This window comes from Bidens hawaiensis, unplaced genomic scaffold (genome assembly GCF_021521415.1).
Source record: "Bidens hawaiensis isolate Kalapana, Puna unplaced genomic scaffold, B.hawaiensis_p1.1 tig00025555_1, whole genome shotgun sequence".
Lineage (NCBI taxonomy): Eukaryota > Viridiplantae > Streptophyta > Magnoliopsida > Asterales > Asteraceae > Bidens > Bidens hawaiensis.
Genome location: NW_027494078.1, coordinates 137,553 through 161,117, shown reverse-complemented (window position 1 = coordinate 161,117; position 23,565 = coordinate 137,553). Strand labels below are relative to the sequence as shown.

The following is a 23,565-nucleotide window of genomic DNA, read 5'->3' as shown; positions in this document are numbered from 1 at the left end:
GTGAATTTATTTTAATGTAATTTCCTTTTTTTGGTGGTTACCCTACGGCTTGTGGAGGTAGATCGCCGGTGTTGTTTTTTTGTTGGCTTGGTGCTTCCATACATGCACAAACCCAAACATACCTTGTATTTTTGGTGATTCTATTAGGGATGAGACCGATACCGGTACCGGAATTTCCGATCCCAAAAATCACAAATTCTTTGTACCGGTACCGAAATTTTAGGTTCGGTACCAGTATTTAAGATAAAATTCAGAAAATACCGATATCGAAACTCAAATCTTTGATACTTGTATCGAATTTGCTCATCCCTATGTTCTGGCACATATACAACCCTTTACACTCGTTATATACTCAACATAGTACATATGTATATATAGGTGCATATACGAGCCTTCGAGAACGTATACTCGAGTTTAGGTCTATTCATGGAGTTTTGGAAAGTCAATGGACTAAAAGTGCCAATGCTACAAATTCAAAGTTTAAGGGCTATTTTGTAATTATTAAAGAATGTCATACGAGTTGTATTGTTGGCCATATGGCCCGTATTGGGCACCGAGAAAATATACTATTTTTGCCATCTTGCCTTATGCATGTGACTTTGTTCCTGAAACCACATGTAACAATGTAACATCATCGTTTATTGTACCACCAATATTGTTCGATTTCCTCTGATGGATATCCCATTAGAAAAGTCATGGACTTGTTTTTGGTTGACCGGTGAAGACTTTATATGAGCTCGCATATTCTTTTATTACTTCCACCTAAGCACGCTTAAATGCAAAGTTTTCATATGCTAGACAACTAAGCCCAAAACGCATTGATGATTCAAGAAGCTAAACATTCCTTATGAACCAAAAATCTCTCATTTCCACACCTGATTTGGAATGTGTTTAAGGTGTTACGATTCTTTGCATCGTTACAATATTTAACACCTTTGTATTAATAAAATGCACATCCATGCTAGTTTCATACTTTTCTTGAATCCCCATTCCACTCTCCATGTTTTTTTCTTACCAAATATTTGAAGAACATTGTTATTCTTCACTTTGCTAATCTCTCAAGTGAATTTTCAAGTGCTTCATCTGCTTAAGAATCTTTATTTCGTGGGAAAGATAGTTGGATTAAAAGACTTGAGTTGCTTAGATTATTATTTTGTGGTAAGGTTCTTTTTATAGACTTGGTTTTTTTTATAACTTATTGCCTTGATTAAGGTTGACAATGCATGTTGATTTGTTGTGTTTTAGAAAGCCCCACTTGTGTTTCTTTAGTGGATATCAAGATTAGGTAACAATTCCTTGTTCAATCTTGTTAAATTCATTTGTGTATTTTTATGAAAGGAAAACTGGTTTTAAATAACCCTATTGATTTTGGCAAATAACATTCCCAACAAATGACATGGCTAACGACCACGACTAATATAATCATAACGGCGTTACTTACAGGTCACTTGAAATTTTAATTTTTTTGCCAAAAGAATCACATTTTTTGCTAGAAGTCTCAAATCTCTTTGTAACATTAGATCAGACTTTCCATAACCCTTTTCTAGTAAAAGTCTTAGTTATTGAGTTCGTCTGAACCCCATAACCATCGTCGGAGTCGATGTGGTGCTCAAGTGGTGGTAGTGAGCCAGTTGGCGTTCAAGTCAAGTTTTCCATAAAAAATGTGAGTTTTTCTACCATTTTTTTTTTCGACGACCTGAACTTAAAGATGTAAAGATTACGTTAGTAGTGGACTATTGGGAACAATCATGTTAATAGATGGGACCGTTGTTACCCATGTTGTTAGTTGGGATTGTTATTTGACAATAATGAGATCATTTAAAACCAATTTTTCTTTATGAAAAAAACAATTGTATACTTGTGTATTCAACTTACACATGTCTTGAAATGAGTTTTTCAGTCAAATGATTTTTACAATGATTCGGGTTGATGGAAATCGAAAACCGACACTTAAAACAAATTTTTTAGACTCAAAATCATCAAAGTGGTTTTCTGTCAAAAGGGCCATAAAGACCATACGACATTTCAATGTTTGTATTGGCAATGTTTTCAATATTTCATAACATGTTTGACGTCATCACATGCTCCGTATGATCTATTAAGTGTTTGCTTCATAAAGGAAAATTAACAAAATTTGAAATAAGTGTTTGTTTCATAAAGACCGTATGATCTACTCATCTACGAACCCCAATACGGTTCGTGTTGCATGTCTTTGTTTTTGAAATAAGTGATGATGTAATCATATGCTCCGTATGATCTATTTACAAACCTTGACAAAATTTGTATTGTCTTATAAAAAGAGTCAAACCATGTATTGCTAATACATTTTGAAACCCGAAACAAAACCAAACGTTTTACCTAAAGTTTCTAACATGGGAGTTGATATTGTTAGGATCCAGTAACTTGATACAGAGCAGTTGGTTAATTGCAATAGATCAAATTTCCTTGTAATCGACACCGAGAATTTGCAACTTTTATATTGATGAACTACAAGCCTATAGTTTACATGAATACCTATTAACTTTTAGATACTGAGAATGAAACGCCTGTTAATTTTAGACTATTTACTTACTTTAAAACCACTTAAAGTGATTGTAAAAGTCGAATTGTAAGCCGAGTCCCCAGCGACTATTCAGTCTCAGACCCTTATCGTGCCGACTCTGTTCAAGCCGACTAAATATAGTCGGCTTTGGTCAAAAGTCGAACTAAGGAGGTAACAAGACAACATTTAACTAAATTAGTGAGGATGACAAGATCGATATAAGACTGTCCGTTGTGGGCGGTAACAACGCCGGGCAGCGTGCACACATGGCTACCAACGTGACAAGGCTTTTGTAGAGTTGGGGGGGCGGTAAACGCCGCGCCGGGGCGTTTAGCAGGGGCGATATATGGTTACCGGTGGAATGCTTGGATGGTGGGGCCGACAAGCGTGTTGTCCGACGTGGAGATGAGGTGGAGGTCATACCGTCCCTGGGCGGTAACCAACTATTGGTTAGACTGAGGGGTGTGGGGCTTCAACGGGGGCGCTAGAGCCCCTCCGCTCGCGCCCCCAGGCGCTAACACCACACCACCAGGCGCTAGCGGGGGCGCTAACGCGAAAAACAATGCAGGCGTGAGCCGGTTAGCGGGAGAAGAGAGAGGGCTGCACGGGATTTGAGGGTTTTTTGACCGTTGGGATCCGAACAAACCCAAAAAAAAATTTATTTTTCCTATATAATTATACCCCATTTCACCCATTTTTATACCAAAACTTCAAACCTTCACCCAAAATCAATTCATCTTCTCAACTTTTTTTTAAAAAAATGGCTGGAAAATTGGTACCCAAACCTTGATTCAGATTATCTTGACGATGATTTATGGTCGTCACCGCACCAACCGATGTTTTATTCGGAGCCGCAAGAATCATCCGGCTTTCAACCATCCAACACACAACCGTCTCCTAACTTTGTTGTTCCGGAGACACAAGAATCACACGGTGAAGCTACGGGACCAAAAAGACGCGTCCACCGGAAAAAACAAGTTACAACGGACGGGTCGGGACCGGCTTCGACTCCGAGGACGAAACGGAAAGCCACTCCGTGGTCATCGGATGAGAAGGAAGCCTTGTGTCGGGCTTGGATAGTCATTTCTGAGGATCGGCGTTGCGGTAATTGTTTTAACGTTTTTAAAAATGATTTTTAATAAAAAAGTTAAATGGAAATCTAATTTATTTATTCATTTTGCAGCCGACTACCAAAAGAGCAAGATTTTTTGGACAAAGGTTAGGGAGACGTTCTACATGCTCGTTGGGAGTACAGAGCTGAACGCCGATATGATTTCGGGTCGGTGGTCCGAAATCAGAAAATTTGTCGGCTTGTTTACTAATCTTTTCAACAGGAACAACGGTCGTATGAGACCAAGTGGCAGTGATGATTTGGCGGTTTACAATTTCACGGTCGAAGAGTGGAAGCAGGAGTGTTTGCGGAGGTATGGGATGGTGAAGACGTGGGACGATTTATTGTTGTGGGAGAGGTTGAAAAGGTGTTCCAAGTGGGTTGAGCTGATGGCGCCGGACTTTGATGCGGAAGTAAGGGCGAAACGGACTAAAACTAGTTCGTCTGGAGCGTATAGCACTTCAACCGGGTCGGATTGCCGCGTTGGATTCGACCTAAACATTGCGGAGGAGGAAACGTCTTCACCGCCGAGGAGGCGGCCATTGGGAAGGGACGCCAAGGGGAAAAAACCGACTGAGGGGGAAGCCGTAAACATCGCCAATCTTGTTGAATCCCTCAATAAATTCAACAAAACCATGGAGGTGGTCTCTAATGACAAAAAGGAAAAAAGTCGAATGAGAGATTTGAACTTTCTTACTAGAAACTTCAGTAACCTAAATCCGGTCGATCAAATGCTAATGGAAAAGCAAAAGAAACGTATCCGAAAGAGGTTGATCGAAGAAGACCAAGCTGAAGAATAAGAATAATGTTTTTTTAGTACTTTAATTTTTATTTTATTTTTAGATATTAATGTGTTTTTTTTATTAATGTGTGTTTTTTTAATAATTTATGAGTTTTTTTAATAATACGTTGTTTGAATATATTTATAAAAAAATAAAAAAAAAATTCGCTGGAGCCCCTGCTGGAGCCCCTCCACACCAGGGCCAGGGGCTCCAACGGGGGCTCCAACACCCCCTTATCCAGTTTCTCTCTCTGCCACACGTCATAATATTATTGGTTGGAGCCCTCATTAAAGCCCCCCACACCCATCAGCCTTATTGGTTACACTAAAACTTAACATACATTTATAACTGAACAATAGTTATTGGTTACACTAAAACTTAACATAAATTAATTTTAAAATTAAATAATAAAAACTACAATACTCAAATAAGCCAACGAACGAGCTCACTTGACTCGAACTTTGACTTCTTCACAACACTCGTCGAGTTAGGGGTGTTCATCGAATAGAATAACAACTTTTCAAGTTAATCGAATTGAATCATTCGAATAATTTATTTTTTTGATGGTATTCGAATTCGATTCGTATTTGTTTAAAAGTTGGATTATTCGATTCGTATTACATACCATATTCGAAATTCGATTCTATTCGTATTTGAAACTCGAATCCGAATAAATTTGAATTGATTCAAGTTCACATATGTCAAAAACTTAAAAAATCATAATCATCAATGTAAAACACATAAATATAAATTTAAAGTAGCTACGATACCATATGAAAATAAATTCAAAATTAAGTATTGACAAAATTAAGAAATATCAATATGAGATATTGAGATTTATTATTATGTTTTGAAATTTATTATTTAAGAATTTAACCCAAATTAATAAATTAAATATATATTAATATATTATATAATTTTAATTCGAATTTCGAATCGAATAAAAAATCATTAATTCGTATTCGATTACCATACTCGAATACGAATTGAATCAAATTCGAATATTTTGAAATCGAATTCAAATCTTCATATTCGAATTTGAATAAAGTCGAATTTCGAATGTTTCAATTCGAATCAAATTTTGAACACCCATACTACGAGTCACCCGCGCTAAACCGTAGCACCTGGAGGGATTGATTTAGTTCGCCCCAAATTATATAAAAAGGGCGGGAACTTTATATATTATTTTCATCGCCTCACTCTCACCACACCACCTATCAGTCATCACTCCGTACCCTCATTTGCTTCCACAAACACTCCGTAATGGACAAGTACGCAGTTCCAGTGGCTCCGATCAACGAAAAGCCTAAGCCAATTGCAAGGTACACCAATTCAAATTCAAATTCAACTATCGTTGCTTTAACCTATTTCGTTAATTGCTGTTTTTATTATCACCTAAATTTAGGTCACACTGGAAACGGAGTCTCGTTGAATTGAACGGCAAATCGGATCGCCGTTACCTTCACGACGTCTGCCCGCGGCTAATGCAATCGTATTCCGAAGTAAGAAGTTAGGTGTTTGTTTGTACTGTTTATTAATATGATGTAGTTTGTTGGATTACTAACCCTAGGTTTGTTTTTTCAATTGAGATTGGGGTTTTTCCTCATACTTATTATGAAGAGGCGTCAACACCTTGCAGTACACATTACAGACAGTACTATCCGTTTTCCGTGGTGAGTTTTCATCATGCTTGTTGACAGTGTTGTAGAACTCGCTAGGCGCTAGTAAGCTTGTTTGGGGGGGGGGGGGGTTATGAACTAGCGATTAGTCATATATATAATTATCAATTTTGACCGATTTTGACCAAATAGCGATTAATCGCCGAGTAGTCGGTGGGGGTACCTGCTCGCGATTAATTGGGGATTAATCGGCGCCTAGGTGGAATTTTTACAACTATGCTTATAGATGATAATTGATTATTTGCAGAACGATGAACCTCAATCAGGCATCACCAGGTTCACACAACTGTGAGTACTCAGTACCTCAACTTTTATATTAATTTGCTGCCTTTGATTAGGGGTGTGCAAAGTCGGTTCGGTAAGGGGGCTTAACCATAACCGAGCTTCGGTTATGGAAGATTGCTTAATCATAACCGAATGGTTGGTTAACCGTCGGTTTGATCAAGTTTGGTTAATAGTCCGATGCATTTTTTTTTCAAGTTAAAAATGGTTCGGTTATTGTGTTTATGTTAACTTATGAAGTTTCGAAGCTGAAATATGCCTATTCAAAGCATAGTTATGGTATTCACTATTTTGAGCTATGTTATAAACAACTGTAGCATAAATTTAAATGCTCGAAGTTAAAAATGGAGGTATAAAAGACGGAATAGATGTATAGAATTTGGAAAAACAAGAACATACCAGGTTTGGTTTTGTTTAAAGTCGGTTAAAGAAGACACCATAACCATAACCATAACCATAACCATAACCATAACCATAACCATAACCATAACCATAACCATAACCATAACCATAACCATAACCATAACCATAAATGTCCGTTTTGTTTGGTTATGGTCAATTTAGGTTAACGGTTTGGTTTTGTTATGGTTCGGTTTTTGCTCACCCCTACTATGATTATGTATAGTTGTATACACGCATATTGTGTAAGGAAGTCATTCACACATATGCGTGTAATGTGTTTTAACTTTGATAAATGCTGCAAACAAGAACATGTTATGGAATTAATAGTATGCTATGTCAAAGAATCACTGCTTTGTTATTCAGGTTGGGTGTCTCTGCTTTGGAATTTGATGCAAAGGTAAAGTTGGTTCACTGGTTGGACAATTATAGTGTCTGTGTTTCTATGTTTTATCAGCACTATTTTAAATGTTATAAACTTATAGTAAAATCATTTCAGTTAGTGGTTTGGCTTTTTGCCAGATCTAGGACTAGGAATAGAACATACATGTTAATAATTTCATGTAATATATTTTTTCAACATTATTTTCTTTGCTATAAACTTATAATAAAATCATTTTTGTTACCGGTCTGACTTTTTCCCAAATCTAGGACTAGGAATAGATCATCCACCGTATTAATTTAACCTAATATAGTTTTCAGCAACATTTTATCTGCTATAAACTTATAATAAAATCATTTCAGTTACTGATCTGACTTTTTTCCAGATTTAGGACTAGGAGTAGAACATGCGTGTTGTTAATTTAAACTGTATTTTTTTCCTCAGGGCATCTATTTGGCATCAGTGACAAGACCAGGGTGCTTAACAGTACATGAATTTGAATCTTTATATTGCGAAAGTAATGGGTCTGGTAAGTTTTTGAAATTTGGTCTATGATCTTTGTCGCCTCTTGCAATCCAATGATTTTAATGAAAGAATTGATTTGAATTTGGGTAGATGAACTGTGCTGTTTTTGTGAACATGAAGTGCGCAAGTCACTTATTTTGATTTTTGTACTAATGAACTCATATCATTTTGTTTTTTGCCACACCAACTGTTTCAACTTTCAACCATGAATTTCTTACAACCCCATTTATGTTTTTTATATGTGATTTTAGGCGCAGAGGAAGATCAAAGCAAACATTTGCTACACATTCCTATATTTAGTGGTGCCAATGCTGTTCGCTGGAATCCTTCTAGTCAGGATGAGGTGTTTAATTACCTTCTTTTCATCTTATTGCCATTTACTTAATTTTTTCCTCTACAAACGCATATGTTTTATACCTTTATATAATATAATGCATGCCGATCCAAAAGGTGTTTTTTTAATCTTGTTATTATATGCTGTTCCATCAAAGTAGTTTTTTTAATAAGATATAACTTTATATCATTTAGGTTGCATGTACATCTCTGAGCAATAATGAAGTTTGCATATTTGATCTTGGGTATGAATCTTCTGAACCAACTGAGGTATGTTTTTTCTTTTATATTCTCATATGATATTTTGCTCATTTTCTTAGCAAGTCGCTTGCTAACCTCTAGCAAACCTTTATATGGAATTTTGTATTTACGTTTTTTGTTTTGTACATTGTGATGCTTTAGTATTGAACTTTATGTTATACCATAAGCATGAAACATACTGACCTTGCAAAAGCACATTCGTAATGTTTCATCACGAAAAAACTAATTGATCATCTCAATTTAGGTTAAACAAGTTATGTTGAATGTTTAACATATGATTAATTTTAATTGGCCTCAAATTCAGCATTCAAGGGTTTAAATAAGAGGAGGGGAGATGACAAGTTATGTTGAATATATAACATCTGACCCATGCATTAATATTTTTATAATCCTTTTACAGAGTTTTTTACCAAAATGGGGTTTGGGCAAAAAGTATTTACTAATATGGGGATTTTGAAACTTATTTACCAAAATAGGTTTTTTCTTTATTTATTTGTTTCTTTGTTAATGTAACTCAGTTAATTAATTCAACCAATTATTTTATAAATAAAATCATACTAAAATGCCAATTAATTATTAGCACAACTCTCTGACTATTATTGTTGTTCAAGTCGACAGATTATTCTTCAACTCTGCAAATTATTTTGGTTGTTTTAGTCAAACAATAATTATAATAATAATAATAATAATAATTATTATTATTATTATTCAACTCTCCGTTAAAAGATGCAACATGCTCTTCAAGTCTTTTTCTTCTTTACAAATGTTGGCACAAATGCACTATTCAAAAGCATAAAATAATGGACTATCATCAGTAATATGCCTAATTATATACATCCTCAGATCGTTAATCAAAGGGAATGAATATTAAGAAACTTGATTCCGAGGTGAATTCACATATTAATCAAATGGAATGAATATTCAGACAAACTAACAGATCCGGTCGCTCTCCCTTTCATCGATTTTCCAAAGGAAACCGCACAACCATCGCTTTTGTCTTCTTAAGAACCATTGATTTTATGTTATGATAAGCAGCAGCGCGTGAGATGGTATTTGTTGAGTATTAGACAAGTTATTGATATTTATGTATATGATTTATATTAGAGGGTATTAGAGTGTATTTATGTAATCTATTTATATCTTGTAATCTCTTATGCATAATCACACAATACAATACAATCTTCGTTGTTTATTTTGGTATCAAGAGCCAAAAAGGGTCACAAACCCTAATTTTTTATTTCTGTCGTCAAACACCCCAGCCAACCACCCTCTGCTGCCATGGCACTTCTTGCATCCTTCACCCAAGCAGAAAAACAGAGTCACAACTCACACAAGTTCGGTTTTACACTCTCTACAACTAATTATGGCTACTGGAAAACATTAATCCAGCCATTCCTTGTTACCAACAACCTTTTTCCCTATGTTGATGGCACCATTCCTTGTCCATGATGAATACATGATCAGGAAGACTCCAGCAGCCCCTATGCAAGCCTTTACAGCCGCAACACCACCAGCTAGCTCTTCTTCAGTCGCGGCTCCTTCATTGCCTCCTGACACGGTTCATGCTCTTCAACAGGTTATGTCACAATTTGGCCTTCTTCAGCCACAATCTTCGGTTTCACAGCCCGCTTTTCCACATCATCAGGCAAACTATGCCTCTCGGGGCCGTGGTCGCAGTTCGTACAATCGGGGTCGTGGAAATTGCAACAATTCTAGGAACTACAACAACAATCACAGTTTCAACAACTCTAATGGTGGTAATAGAAATTAGTTTTCTTGGGCATCTACTTTCAAACATGGTTTTTGGTACTTGTAACAGGTGCGGAATTGGACATATTCCATCTCAGTGTCCTAGCAGGGATCCGAGTACTATGAGGTCTACTCCACCTTCAGCAAACTTTGCTGACTATCGTTCACAGGCAACAACTAATTGGCTTCCTGGTTGCAGCGGACACTCTGCTATGGATCAACACAGCCTTGATCACTCAGAACCATACTATGGTAAGGATTCTCTTTATGTTGGTAATGGTGAAAGTCTCCCTATTTTACACATTGGTTCAACCAAAATTTACTCCCCACACAAAACCTTTACCCTTTCAAACATCCTCCATGTCCCTCAATTAAAACGGAATCTCCTTTCTGTCCAACAATTTTGCTTTGATAATAATGTGTATTTTGAATTTCACTCCACTTTTTTTGCTGTGAAGGACACGCTTACGCGGAAAACCCTCCTCAAGGGTCCAAATGACAACGGGCTTTACTCTCTTCGGCTTCCACTTTCACGTTGAAGAGGTAGGTCCCAGCAGAGCCCGGTTGGACCCGCAAGACTCACCTTGAAGAGGGACGTCTGCGCGAAGACCAACTGGTTCCGCAGGACCCACCAGGCTCAGAGAGATGAAGACCTTACGCGCAGTACGCCAGCTGTTTCCGCAGAAAAAGCCTCCCAATGGTGAAGTACCCCGCCTGTTCCCGCAGCTGCGGATACAAGCCATCAGGGAAGGCTACCCGCACTAATAGCAAGGCTACACGCACAAGGCACTCAATAATTCAGTAGTCACCTGAAGAAGGAATGAGCAAGGCGGGAATACTCCCGCCCAAATGAGCCAGTCCGTACGCTTTTGGAAGATCTTTTGTACTATACCTGCCAAGGTATGGACAAAATAGACAAGATCTGACCAAAGCAGCCCATGAACCAATCACAGGGTGACAGCTCACCGACAATAGTACGAGGAGGAGCACGCTCTAGTACAAAATGTCACTATCAGCCGCTGCCTACTCACCAACCCTTGTTGTGGCACGTACATAGCCTGCAGTTGGTGGAAAAGGAATAGTAAACAGCCGGCCATGTCACTATCAGTCGCTGCCTACCCACCAACCAGCATGGCACGTACGTAGCCCACAGTTGGTGGAAAAGGAATATTATACAGCTGGCTGTACCTGCTTGGAAATCTACCTTCGGCTATAAATACTCCAACACCTTGGAACGGTATGGATATCACATCTTATCACATATCATCTGATACACACATATCTGCTCTAACTATTTCTCTTAATATACACTTATCTTCAGAGCAATCTAGTCTGATTCTCACGCCGGAGGGTGGTCATAAGGAGGAACCCCCCCTTCTCAGTGACGAGCTCACGGTGTCTGTTTTGCAGGTCATCAGAAGAATAACCATCTTTGCCAGACCTAACCCTCGTGGGAAACATCTACTTAACCCCCAGATTATCCGTAATCTGCCGGGGTCATTTAGTGTTTCTTCATTGGCGCCATCCGTGCATAAAAGCTAGAACTAATTCTTTTTCAGTTTTTTCAAAACTTCTGGAAAGATGGTTAAGGTTACTCCGGTGCCAAGGCCAACGAGTGACCAAGAAACCCCGGTAACCACAACCCCAGCTACTGGGGGAACACCGGCGAGTACACAAATTTTACGAACACTACCCTGGTTACCCAAGCCGGGGTAAGTGCAGTAAATTTTACGAACACTACCCCGGTTACCCGAGCCGGGGCAAGTGCAGTAAACAATCCTTCACTGGGATTCACCAATACCCAGTTGGAGAGACAACAGACGAGACTCCCCCGCCAAACACTTGATCAAGTTAAAGCGTGGGCGGAAGCACGACAGAGGGAATTCCAAGCTGAGTTGGATGAACGCTTACGCTCACTCCAACAGGCTGCGAATTCGGAAGCATTCAACAGCTCAACATGAGCAATGAGTGCGAGTACTGGGATGATGATCAGGAGGAATCCGACAGCGACGCAAACCCTCGCCACAGGGCGAAAGGGAAGCGTAAGGAAACGGACTTCCAACCAAGAAGGAATTTTGGAGAAACCTTCAAACCAAAAAACGCGGGTGGAAACCCACGTGACTTCTCCAAAGCCTTCAGACCAACTGTTGCAAATGCGGGAACGTCCAAGTTTGCAAGGGACATTGCGGAAGCAATCGCCCCGAAGAGCGCCAAGCAGATGCCCAACATCAGCACTTATGATGGTATATCCGACCCAGACGATCATTTGAACAGATTCATAGCAGGGGCAACCGTCAGCAACTGGACGGAACCCACGTGGTGTTATATGTTCCAGATGACGCTGGTTGGAGCGGCTAGAGCGTGGTTTGACCGCCTACCGGTCCACCACATTTACGATTGGGCAGACTTCCAACAGAAGTTCAGCCAACACTTCAGCCAACAGAGGAAATATACTGAAGAACAGTGGACGATCCTCAACTGCATCCGAGAGAAAGATGAGTCTTTACTAGACTTCATCACTCGCTTCAACTCAAAGAAGCTGAGTCTGGGCACCATAAGCGAGGATCTTGTTCGCGCAGCTTTCATCCAAGGCGCCGAATATCCAGAGCTTATCCGCACATTGACGGGTAAAGACGGCATGCCATCCACATGGGATGCCATCATGACAGCAGCTAAACGCTTCGCGGAAACGGAAAAGCAACTGGGTAGAGATCTTTCCCAGAGCACAAACATCTACACTCAGAAAACAAGAGAAAACAACGTCCTTACCGCTCGAATAAACAAAAAAAGGAAGCTAGGTATTTGGTAGTCAAGGGTAAACTTTGACACCTCATCCGGCTCGCACCCTCGGTTAGGCAGAAAGGATAACATGCAGTCGTCGAACCGGAACTCCAGATGGACGCCACTCACCAAAAGCGTCACCGAGATATTCGCCACCGAGAGGCTCCCGTGGCCAGAGGCTCCAATTATCCGACAGCGTCCAAACGCTGATCAAAGCAAATCCTGTGACTTCCACAGGACAAGAGGCCACACCACCGAGGAATGCTTAGACTTGAAGGACGTCGTCGAAGCATTTGTCAGAGATGGGACACTCACGCACCTTGTGGCGTAATGAACGCTGAGCAGGCTAATGCGTGTAGAACCCCAGTTGGGGAAAACACGAATGAAACTGCAGCTTCAATGTTGGAAACTACATACTGCGTAAGCAACGAGATTCCGAACCAGGTGAATATCGGCTAGAAAGGCTCGATGACACCCCCATCCCAAGAACATGGAATGGAGCTCAATTACGCAAATGTTACATGTAGATCAATTCCAAACTTGTAAAGAAAAGGCCTAGAGCCACTTTTAATGGAAATGATTCTCCTTTATCACATTGTGTTGATAGCCTTACCTTTATACTTATGAACTTTCCACACTGATATGCCGGTATTCACCGCATAAATAAGTGTGAAAAGAAGTAAGTCGTTGCGTGTGGAAGGCGGCAAAACCCGCATAAACACAAAAAACGACAAAAATTTCTGAGAAAAAGATGAGGAAAACCTTCACGCAGGTCAGTTATAGGTGAAGTTTGGTCATCCCACTAAATGAAAGTGATGGTCCTACCCGCACAATCATGATAGAGGAAACTGAACATCAACCTATTGACAACCGCGCGTCGAAAGGTTAACTTATTTAAAACACTTAGAAAATTTCTAAGGAAAAGATGAGGAAAACCTTCACGCAGGTCAGATATAGGTAAAATTTAGCCACCCTACTAAGTGAAAGTGACGGTCTTACCCGTACAATCACGAAAGAGGAAGCAAAACTTTAACCTATTATCTGCCACGTTGAGAAGTGAACTTATCCAAAGTAATCAAGAAATTGCTAAGTTAAACCAAAATATGCGTGAAACAAAACATATAAGGTTTACAAGGCAAGACATTAACAAATAATATATATTCCATCAAAATTCAAATATTACAAGAATTGCTGGGCACATACCAGCATGCAAAAATATAAATCTATTCTAACAGTGGGAAGGGATCTACAGGTTCAAACTTCAGGACCACTCCCTCTAAACCCACTTGAACATGCACCATCAGTTGGTTGTGGCGGTTCAAGGAAAGTCTTGAGAATAGTTAGCCCATCATCAGCAGCAGCAATTTCGTTCACCTTCTCCATCACCGGATGCGGGAAGGCAGCATACTGGTTCACTGCTTGGTCGTAAGCAGCTTCAGTGTCCACGTCATAAAGAGGGAAGTTGGAAGGCGGGATGCCCTTCTCAACAAACCCCAGACCAAGCAGGAAACCAGCCTTTTCCCCATCATCATGGGAAGCGTTGAGAGCTGCGCTCATGGCATCGTCATAGGATGTGTTTGTGAAGACCCGATGCACAACCTACAAAAAATATGTATGTATCAAAAACTTTTCTTCTAAGTATAAAGAAAAACGTAAAGATATTATGAAGCTGCGCATACCTGCGACAACGCTTCTCGTAGAAGCAATTCCTTGGTGATCAGAGCTTCCTGGAGGGCAGCTTGAGCTTGGTCACGGGCGCGTTCGGCTTCATTTTGGCTAAGGTTGGCAAGCAACACTTCTTTAGCTGCAACCTCTTTAACGCCCTTCAGCTTACGCTCAGTGTGGTCAAGCATACCCCTCTGGTCCATGATCTCTTGGAGCTTCTTGGCGTCTTCCATGGCCAAGGCATCATGAGCCTGTTGGAGCCTCTCTAGTTTGGCTTTAAGCTCCTCATTCTCGGCGCGCAGAGGCTCAGCAATGGCTTCAGCTTCGGTGGCCTTCTCAGTCGCGTTCCGCGCAGTTTCCTTAGCCAACCTAAGCTGTTCGTTAACAGCTTGGGTAGCCTTGGAACGGGCCTCGAGCCGGGCCTGAACTTCAACCTCGAGGGCCTTGAAGGCCTTTTCCTTATCCGTAGCAATGGCGGCAAGTCTCCTGTTCTCCTCCCGGATAGCCCGCGCCTGAGCCACTTATTTGCTACGCGTCGTCTTTAACTTGTCGTTTTCACGACAAAGCAACTCGACGCGCGGCTGCATCCGGGCAAGGAGAATCCGAAGCTCGTTCGTTAGCCTACCCTCCTGGTAGCTAGACATAGCATCCCCCAACGCACCACTTGGGGCTGCGTGACGCGCCCACTCGACGCAGTCCACAGCCGTCCGAAGGGTTGTTCCCCGGCGGATGTTCCACCGCGGAACATACACCTCATTGGAATCCGAAACTGCAAAAACAAAAAGCAGTTAGGAAAAGATGATAAAAAAAAAATAATAAAAAGGCCAAAATAACCCTACGCACCTGTAGGGTCAACAACAGGCCGATAGCCGCCAAACCCATCACCCGAACCTAAGGGATATCCATCCAAGAGGTCAGGCAGATGGGAAGGAGGCAGAGATTGGCTAGAAGCCCCAACCCTGAACGCATCTGAGGGACCGGCCGTAGTCGCCGGCGTTGGAGGAGGCATTGTAGAGGCCCCTGCGGTAGAAACCAACGGAGGTGAACTCACAACCGTGGCCGTAGCTGCGGAAGAACCCGCAGGATAAACCACCGCCGGCTCAGTGAAGGATTCCGTGAAGATGGCACTGACAGCCGGCGGGGATGATGTTACAGTTGGAACAGTTGCCTCAACGGGATGAGCAACTGAATCAATGCTGCAAACAGGCGCAGCCGCCTGGGTCATCGCCTCGGGTAGGTTGACCTAACCTACCGTCATGGGTCCTGAGACGCTCCTTCCCGCTCCACTCGGGAATGCGGTTGCATCCACGCCTGCACGAAGACGATATATAAGTATGATGGCGGAAAGATATGCAGTTAAGCTGAATATAATTTATACTTACGAGTTTTCTTGAGCTTGAAGGTTCTGACAGGCGGGGACGAACCCGATGGAGCCGGCCTCTTCATGCCGGTCATCGTCGTCGTACTGGGCTGCCCGGAGGTGACAGCTGTCTCAACCCCCGGAACAGTGGTTTCACCACCCCCAGGGTTCCCCGCCGCCTCCTCGCTTTCAGTCTCGGAGTCAGACTGATTTCCTAGGTCGACGGCGGAGGTAACCTTCGCCTTGCCCTTCGCGCCAGTAGCCTTCTTCTTCCTCACGAAGAAAGGACCATCTGCGGATTCCTCATCAGAAGATGACAAAATTAGAGGAATTCCAGCAGAGGTTTGAGCATTGAGAGGGCGAGGGTTAAAGAGTCCCTTACCTGGCCGCGTGGCGCTCAGAATCTCGTGGCCCGGCGGGTAGACCTCCACAAACCGATTCGCCGTTTGCTCCAGGATGGGCAACTCGTTCTCGTCAAGATCACGAGTACCCAACCGAGCGGGACCACCGCTCCCCCGCGGCTGCAGAAGAGACTGCAAGTTGTTTCCCTCTGAAAATAAAAAGAAAGAAATGGTTAGAACAAAAACCCTAAATTAGCAAATAATATGAAGCATACCGTAAGGGATAGAGTTCAAACCGTATTCGAGGACGATGGGAATCTGTGGCGCCTCTGCCCCAGCATCTTTCCACACCCGGCTCATTCCGAGCATCACCATCCCAGACTCCGCAAACCGGTAAACCGGAGTCTGGATCTGGGAGATCTTGGTGAACCATTCCGCCTCTTGGTAATTGGAGGCGTGAAGGCTAGGGAGCGCCCTCCCGTTCTTGAACGTCATCGCAATGGGGACGACGCGAGTGGAGATGTAGAAAAATTCCCGCTTCCAAGACCGAAGGCTGCGCTCGGTAGCGCAGATCTTCAAACCCTTGATCCGAGTGACCAAGGTATACCAGCCCTGGATGCACCTCCAGGAGTAGAAGGTCATCAGGCGGTCGACGCGGGGCTCAACGCCCAGAATATGGCACAACCATTCAAAGTGGCGAACCTTAGCGATCGCCATCGGGTGCACCTCCGTCAAATGTTCACCATGTCTCTCCAGAACACGGTATACGAACTTCGTTAATTGGAATATGAGATTCCCATATATGAAGAATGAGGCATAAACCCCTATCTTGCCCTTGGGGGCATTGTACACCGTATGGTGAGGCTCAGGAAACTCAGGCTCGAAAGGCTCGAGCATGAACTTCTTGATGATGTACTGGTACAGGTCGATGGTAAGAGCACACTGGCACTTGCCAGCAGTACTCTTATCGTCCTTATCAGACGCGGACATTGGGTTCTCGGTGTACACCTCAGACTCCTCGGCAGTAGCCTCAGGATCATGAATGGAAGACATATTTTGGATGTAAAGAAGAACGATTTCAGGAGAATGCTCGACGGAAAAGTTAGAGATTTCGCCGGAAATCGTTTAGAAGAAAAAGAGTGAAGTGAAGGTGTGGATTAAGATGCACCCTCTCCCCCTTTATATACTCATCACAATGAATGCGATGAATTTAATGCGGAGGAGAGAGAAAGCGCAGGTGCAATGAAACTATGACACGTGTAAAGAGCAAGCTGGCAACAGCTGTTGAAAGGACGCGTGCCGTAAAATTCGCGCCCACGCGCCCGAAAACTTGCGCCCACGCGCCTGAAAAAGCGTCTGGAATGACCATATACCATCACGTCACCATAACTTCCTGCACGTCCTGAAACTGTCAGGAGAAACCGTCGGACGACGCTAACGTCCCTTCAACAGTTTGAACTGTTCTTATCCTTTCACCAACTCTTCGAATTTCAAAAAGATTCAAAAATAAGAGGGAATATACCCCCTTACCTTGGTAACCAAGAAACCGTAAGACAAGTGCGGGTACAGTGTCAAGGCGAAACCCTTCACATACTTAGCACCTGCAGGGAATTGAAGCCAAGAATACCTTGGTAACCAAGAAACCGTAAGACAAGTGCGGGTACAGTGTCAAGGCAAAACCCTTCACATACTTAGCACTTGCAGGGAATTGAAGCCAAGAATACCTTGGGAGTCAAGTAACTATAAGACGAGTGCGGGTACAGTGTCAAGGCGAAACCCTTCACATACTTAGCACTCGCAGGGAATTAAAACCAAGAAGGATCTTTTGGGCCATGCTTGTGGAAAGGGAAATAACATCCCCGCATAGCGGGAACGTTGAGAACTAGATTGTTTGAAAGCTCCAAGATGGAATTGGTTGTTTAACATAATTGATCACTATGTCTAAAACTACCAAAATCTCGTGGAGAATCTACACAAGTGAAACTCAACGCTCCTGACTTGCGAGGAGGTTACACACCTACCCGCATCATACCCAAAGATCAAGCAGGAAAGTCGGGAATTTCTGCACGTGACATTAGGGAAACCGCGGGAAGAATCCCCACGGACAACCTTAAAACTAAAAACCCTTTTCAAAAACCCTTGCTTAAGTCCAAAAGTTCACCTCACTTATTAACAATTCATGAGAAGAACATTGGACTGGGGGGACTTGAAGAGGTAGGTCTCAGCAGAGCCCAGTTGGACCCGCAAGACTCACCTTGAAGAGGGACGTCTGCGCGAAGACCAACTGGTTCCGCAGGACCCACCAGGCTCAGAGAGATGAAGACCTTACGCGCAGTACGCCAGCTGTTCCCGCAGGAAAAGCCTCCCAATGGTGAAGTACCCCGCTTGTTCCCGCAGCTGCGGATACAAGCCATCAGGGAAGGCTACCCGCACTAATAGCAAGGCTACACGCACAAGGCACTCAATAATTCAGTAGTCACCTGAAGAAGGAATGAGCAAGGCGGGAATACTCCCGCCCAAATGAGCCAGTCCGTACGCTTTTGGAAGATCTTTTGTACTATACCTGCTAAGGTATGGACAAAATAGACAAGATCTGACCAAAGCAGCCCATGAACCAATCACAGGGTGACAGCTCACCGACAATAGTACGAGGAGGAGCACGCTCTAGTACAAAATGTCACTATCAGCCGCTGCCTACTCACCAACCCTTGTTGTGGCACGTACATAGCCTGCAGTTGGTGGAAAAGGAATAGTACACAGCCGGCCATGTCACTATCAGCCGCTGCCTACCCACCAACCAGCATGGCACGTACGTAGCCCACAGTTGGTGGAAAAGGAATATTATACAGCTGGCTGTACCTGCTTGGAAACCTACCTTCGGCTATAAATACTCCAACACCTTGGAACGGTATGGATATCACATCTTATCACATATCATCTGATACACACATATCTGCTCTAGCTATTTCTCTTAATATACACTTATATTCAGAGCAATCTAGTCTGATTCTCACGCCAGAGGGTGGTCACAAGGAGGAACCCCCCCCCCCCTTCTCAGTGACGAGCTCACGGTGTCTGTTTTGCAGGTCATAAGAAGAACAACCATCTTTGCCAGACCTAACCCTCGTGGGAAACATCTACTTAACCCCCAGATTATCCGTAATCTGTCGGGGTCACTTAGTGTTTCTTCACACGTCCTGTTCACCGTGTTGCTTTTTCTGCCGTTCGTGCATCTTCTGACACATGGCATCGAAGACTTGGACATCCACATCTAGATCTTTTGAAGTCTATGTTATCTCAATTTTCTCTTCCTGTTAGCAATAAAAGTTTGAGTGCCTCTTGTAATTCTTGTCACATGGGGAAATCCTCGAAACTACATTTATTAACTTCATCGTTTACTAGTACTAATGTTTTGGATTTAATATTTTGTGATGTTTGGGGCCCCGCACCCGTTAAATCCTTTAATGGGGATTCCTATTTCTTATTATGCGTTGATCATTTTACCCGTTACATGTGGATCTTTTCATTAAAACACAAGTATGATGTTTGTGCTATCTTTAAAACTTTTCATGCTATGGTTGAAAGACAATTCAACACTAAACTTAAATCTATTCAAACAGATTGGGGAGGGGAATTTCGATCTCTTTCTCCCTTTCTCTCTTCCTTGGGCATTATTCATCGTCTCTCATGCCCTCACACCAGTGAACAAAATGGTTTTGTTGAGAGACGCCACCGACATGTGGTGGAAACGGGTCTTACTCTTCTTGCCTAGTCAGGTGCTCCTAAAAGGTTCTGGAACTTTGCCTTTGATACAGCTGTCTACTTGATTAACAGGATGCCTTCTCGTGTTGCTTCCAAAATCTCTCCTTTTGAACACATCTTTAAATGCAAACCTGACTATTCCTTTTTAAAAGTTTTCGGTTGCCAGTGTTATCCTCATCTCCGTCCTTACAATCCTCACAAAATGGACTTTCGTTTCATACCCTGTCTCTTTCTTGGTTACAGTCCATCCCATCATGGTTATCGTGCCTTGATCTCAAAACACATCGCCTATACATTGCTCGCCATGTTCGGTTTCATGAACAATATTTCCCTTTTCTTCATTCGTCTTCTCCTTAGTCTACACATTCCCAATCTACACAGTCCCAACCTGATCCTTACTTCTCCTCCTTTCCACTCTCTTGTTGCTCTCCGACACAACCTGCAACAGAACCTGTTTCTACCCAACCAAATCTGTCCGTTTTGACCGACAACCCAGCCCACAACCAGCTCACCCAGACCTACCAAACCTGCCCGCTACTGACCCAGAACCATCCCTACCACAACAGCCCGTCTCTGACCCACAAACCAGCCCCGAAACTACCTACCCTGATGCACAATCATCCCCGACCGTTACCAGCCCACAATCGACCCACTCACATACTACAGCCTCTATTGAAACACAACCGAACCAATCTGTTCCAAATCACCCAACCTCATCGACATCTATCCCACCTAATACCTCCACCAGACCAGCACATCTTCGCCAAAATCCTCCTAAAACTAAACGTTATGATCCCTCGGCTTTTCACACCACCACTGAACCAATTGTCACTGAACCCACGACTTTCACTATTGCTAACAAGGATCCTTAATGGCAACAAGCCAAGTCTGAGGAATACAGGGCTTTGATGAAAAATGGCACGTGGACTTTGGTTCCACCTATCTCAAATGTTAATGTGGTTGATTGCAAATGGGTGTACAAACTAAAATGGGACCAACATGGGGCTATTAAACGGTACAAGGCACGCTTAGTTGCAAAAGGGTTCAATCAACAAGCCGGTGTTGATTATCATGAAACCTTCAGTCCCGTTGTTAAACCGACCACCATCCGGGTTCTTTCTTTGGCGGTTACCCGTGGGTGGCCTCTTCGTCAGTTAGATGTACAAAATGCATTTTTACACGGTGATTTAAAGGAGACTGTTTATTTGAGACAACCACCTGGATTTGTGGATCCAGCTAGACCTGACCATTTATGCCTTCTACACAAGTCTTTATATGGCTTGAAACAGGCCCCTAGAGCATGGTTTCAACGTTTATCTAAAGCTTTGCATCTTTTGGGTTTCAAAGGGTCCCACTACCGACCCTTCACTTTTTATCTACTCTTCTGCAGGCATTATTCTTTACATGTTAGTTTATGTTGATGATATAATCCTAACCGGCAACAATGATGCAGCCATTAGTCATGTTGTTCATAGCTTGAGTTCCACTTTTGCTCTTCAAGACATGGGTGCACTGTCTTATTTCTTGGGAATTGAAGTTAAATCTGTTGGTTCGGACCTCATTCTTTCTCAGAGGAAATACATCTTGGAAATCTTAAAAAAGGCTGGTCTCTTACAATCCAAACCGGTTACCTCCCCATGCTCCACTACGGCTCATCTTTCTCTTGGTGACAGTCCGGTTTTTGAAAATCCAGTTCGTTACCGGCAGGTTGTAGGTGCTCTTCAGTATCTCACTTTAACTCGGCCTGACATTGCCTTTGCTGTGACAAAGTTTGTCAATATATGCATTCCCCGACAGAAAATCAATGGTGTGCTGTTAAGCGTATTCTTCGATATATACATGTCACTTTGAATCATGGTCTCCTCATCAAACGGTCGTCTGGCTCTACTTTGCATGCTTATACTGATGCGTATTATCAGTCTTTTACAGCATATTCAGATGCGGACTGGGCTGGCTGCCCCGATGATCGTCGATCCACGGGGGGATATGCCATTTATCTTGGTTCCAATATTGTATCTTGGTCAGATCGGAAACAAAAGACTGTCTCTCGATCATCGACTGAATCCGAATATAAAGCCTTAGCCGACACAGTTGCTGAACTTACATGGCTTGATTCGCTTATGCGTGAACTACGAGTGCCAATGAAATCTGCTCCGATCTTATGGTGCGACAATATGGGGGCTACATACCTATCTGCAAATCCTATTTTTCATGCCCGTACGAAACATGTTGAAGTTGATTTTCACTTTGTTCGAGAAAAGGTTGCTCACGGTTGACTCTTTGTTCAGTTTATTTCTACACGTGATCAGATTGCAGACATCTTTACAAAGCTGTTGCCAACTGACAGATTTGTGACTCTACGGGACAAGCTACAGCTTGTTTCCCACGCTTAGCTTGAGGGGGGATATTAGACAAGTTATTGATATTTATGTATATGATTTATATTAGAGGGTATTAGAGTGTATTTATGTAATCTATTTATATCTTGTAATCTCTTATGCATAATCACACAATACAATACAATCTTCGTTGTTTATTTTTGAGGATGATGATGCTGCAGCTGCCGTCACTTGTAGTTCGGTTGATGGTGGACGGAGACACACGCCTAATGAACCCGCTGTTGCGATTTACGAACCGACTGTTGCAGACCCATTGCTGCTCAACCGATCGAAGAAGTTCAACATTTTGGTGATCGGTTTAGAAGGATTGCCGAATAAAATACCGGTCGCCGGAATTCGGTGGCTGGTGAATTGAAGAAGAAGATGGGGAGAGTTGATGAGGGTGGTGTGGGCCGTATATAATACTTTATATTTTTTATTTTAATTTTAAACCTATTTTGGTAAATAAGTTTCAAAATCCCTATATTGGTAAATACTTTTTACCTAAACCCCATTTTGGTAAAAAACTCTCCTTTTACAATCTATTTTTTAATGAGAATCCTGCTAACTTGAATTTGTTCTATTATTGATATGCAGGTATTAAAAAAAAGGTCTACTGTCAGTGTTCATGGTACTAGTGTGCGACAAGGTTTATCTGACGTGGCCTTATGTAATGATGATGCAAGGTCTGTAGACAAGAAACACATAATATTGAACAGTAATTAAAAATCCTAATAGATTGTAACATTAAAATATTTTGTTTCATAGGGTACTTGCTTCTGATACATGTGGAACAATAAGTATCTGGGATAGGAGAGCAAGCAATCTTCCACAATCTGGGCTTACAACTAATTCAACTCATGGCCTTACCAGCATTCAACTAGATGAGAATCAAGTAAATTATTTGATATATTATCATATACATTGTTACATAACAATAATTTGAAATTAACATTTCTTGAAGTAATTTTATCAAGACTTACCTTGCATCTGTTTTATCAGTGTGTTATTGGTGCAAGTAAAAGTGGCTTTATATATATATGGGATCTACGTGGCGGAAGATCAGCAGCTGCTTTTCAAAGTCACAAGGAGGTGATCTTTCAGAAATAAAAAAAATATGAAATAAGAAATTCTTTTGGTCAATAACTCAAATAATAAATTGTCTCCCACTTGCAGGCACACTCTTCTCCTCTAACATCAGTAAGGTTAGCATCCATGCCGGACCTCTGAAGG

General features: G+C 42.1%; 1 protein-coding gene across 1 annotated transcript; it reads left to right on the top strand.

Annotated features, from left to right (window-relative positions):
• The first annotated feature begins 5,674 nt into the window (after positions 1–5,674).
• On the top strand, positions 5,675–23,562 carry LOC143571729 (uncharacterized). The gene is made up of 12 exons (XM_077057077.1): positions 5,675–5,757; positions 5,841–5,937; positions 6,025–6,108; positions 6,362–6,402; positions 7,162–7,195; positions 7,622–7,706; positions 7,954–8,045; positions 8,231–8,305; positions 22,930–23,018; positions 23,101–23,227; positions 23,335–23,424; positions 23,509–23,562. Exons 1-12 carry the CDS (start codon positions 5,699–5,701, stop codon positions 23,560–23,562), a joined length of 927 nt encoding a protein of 308 aa, XP_076913192.1. The 5' UTR covers positions 5,675–5,698.
• Positions 23,563–23,565: the final 3 nt, after the last annotated feature.

Coding starts and splice junctions, on each gene's coding strand:
- LOC143571729 (XM_077057077.1), top strand. CDS start 5,699: ATGGACAAGTACGCAGTTCCAGTGGCTCCGATCAACGAAAAGCCTAAG. Junction 5,758..5,840: donor AAGCCTAAGCCAATTGCAAG/GTACACCAATTC, acceptor ACCTAAATTTAG/GTCACACTGGAAACGGAGTC. Junction 5,938..6,024: donor TAATGCAATCGTATTCCGAA/GTAAGAAGTTAG, acceptor TTTTCAATTGAG/ATTGGGGTTTTTCCTCATAC.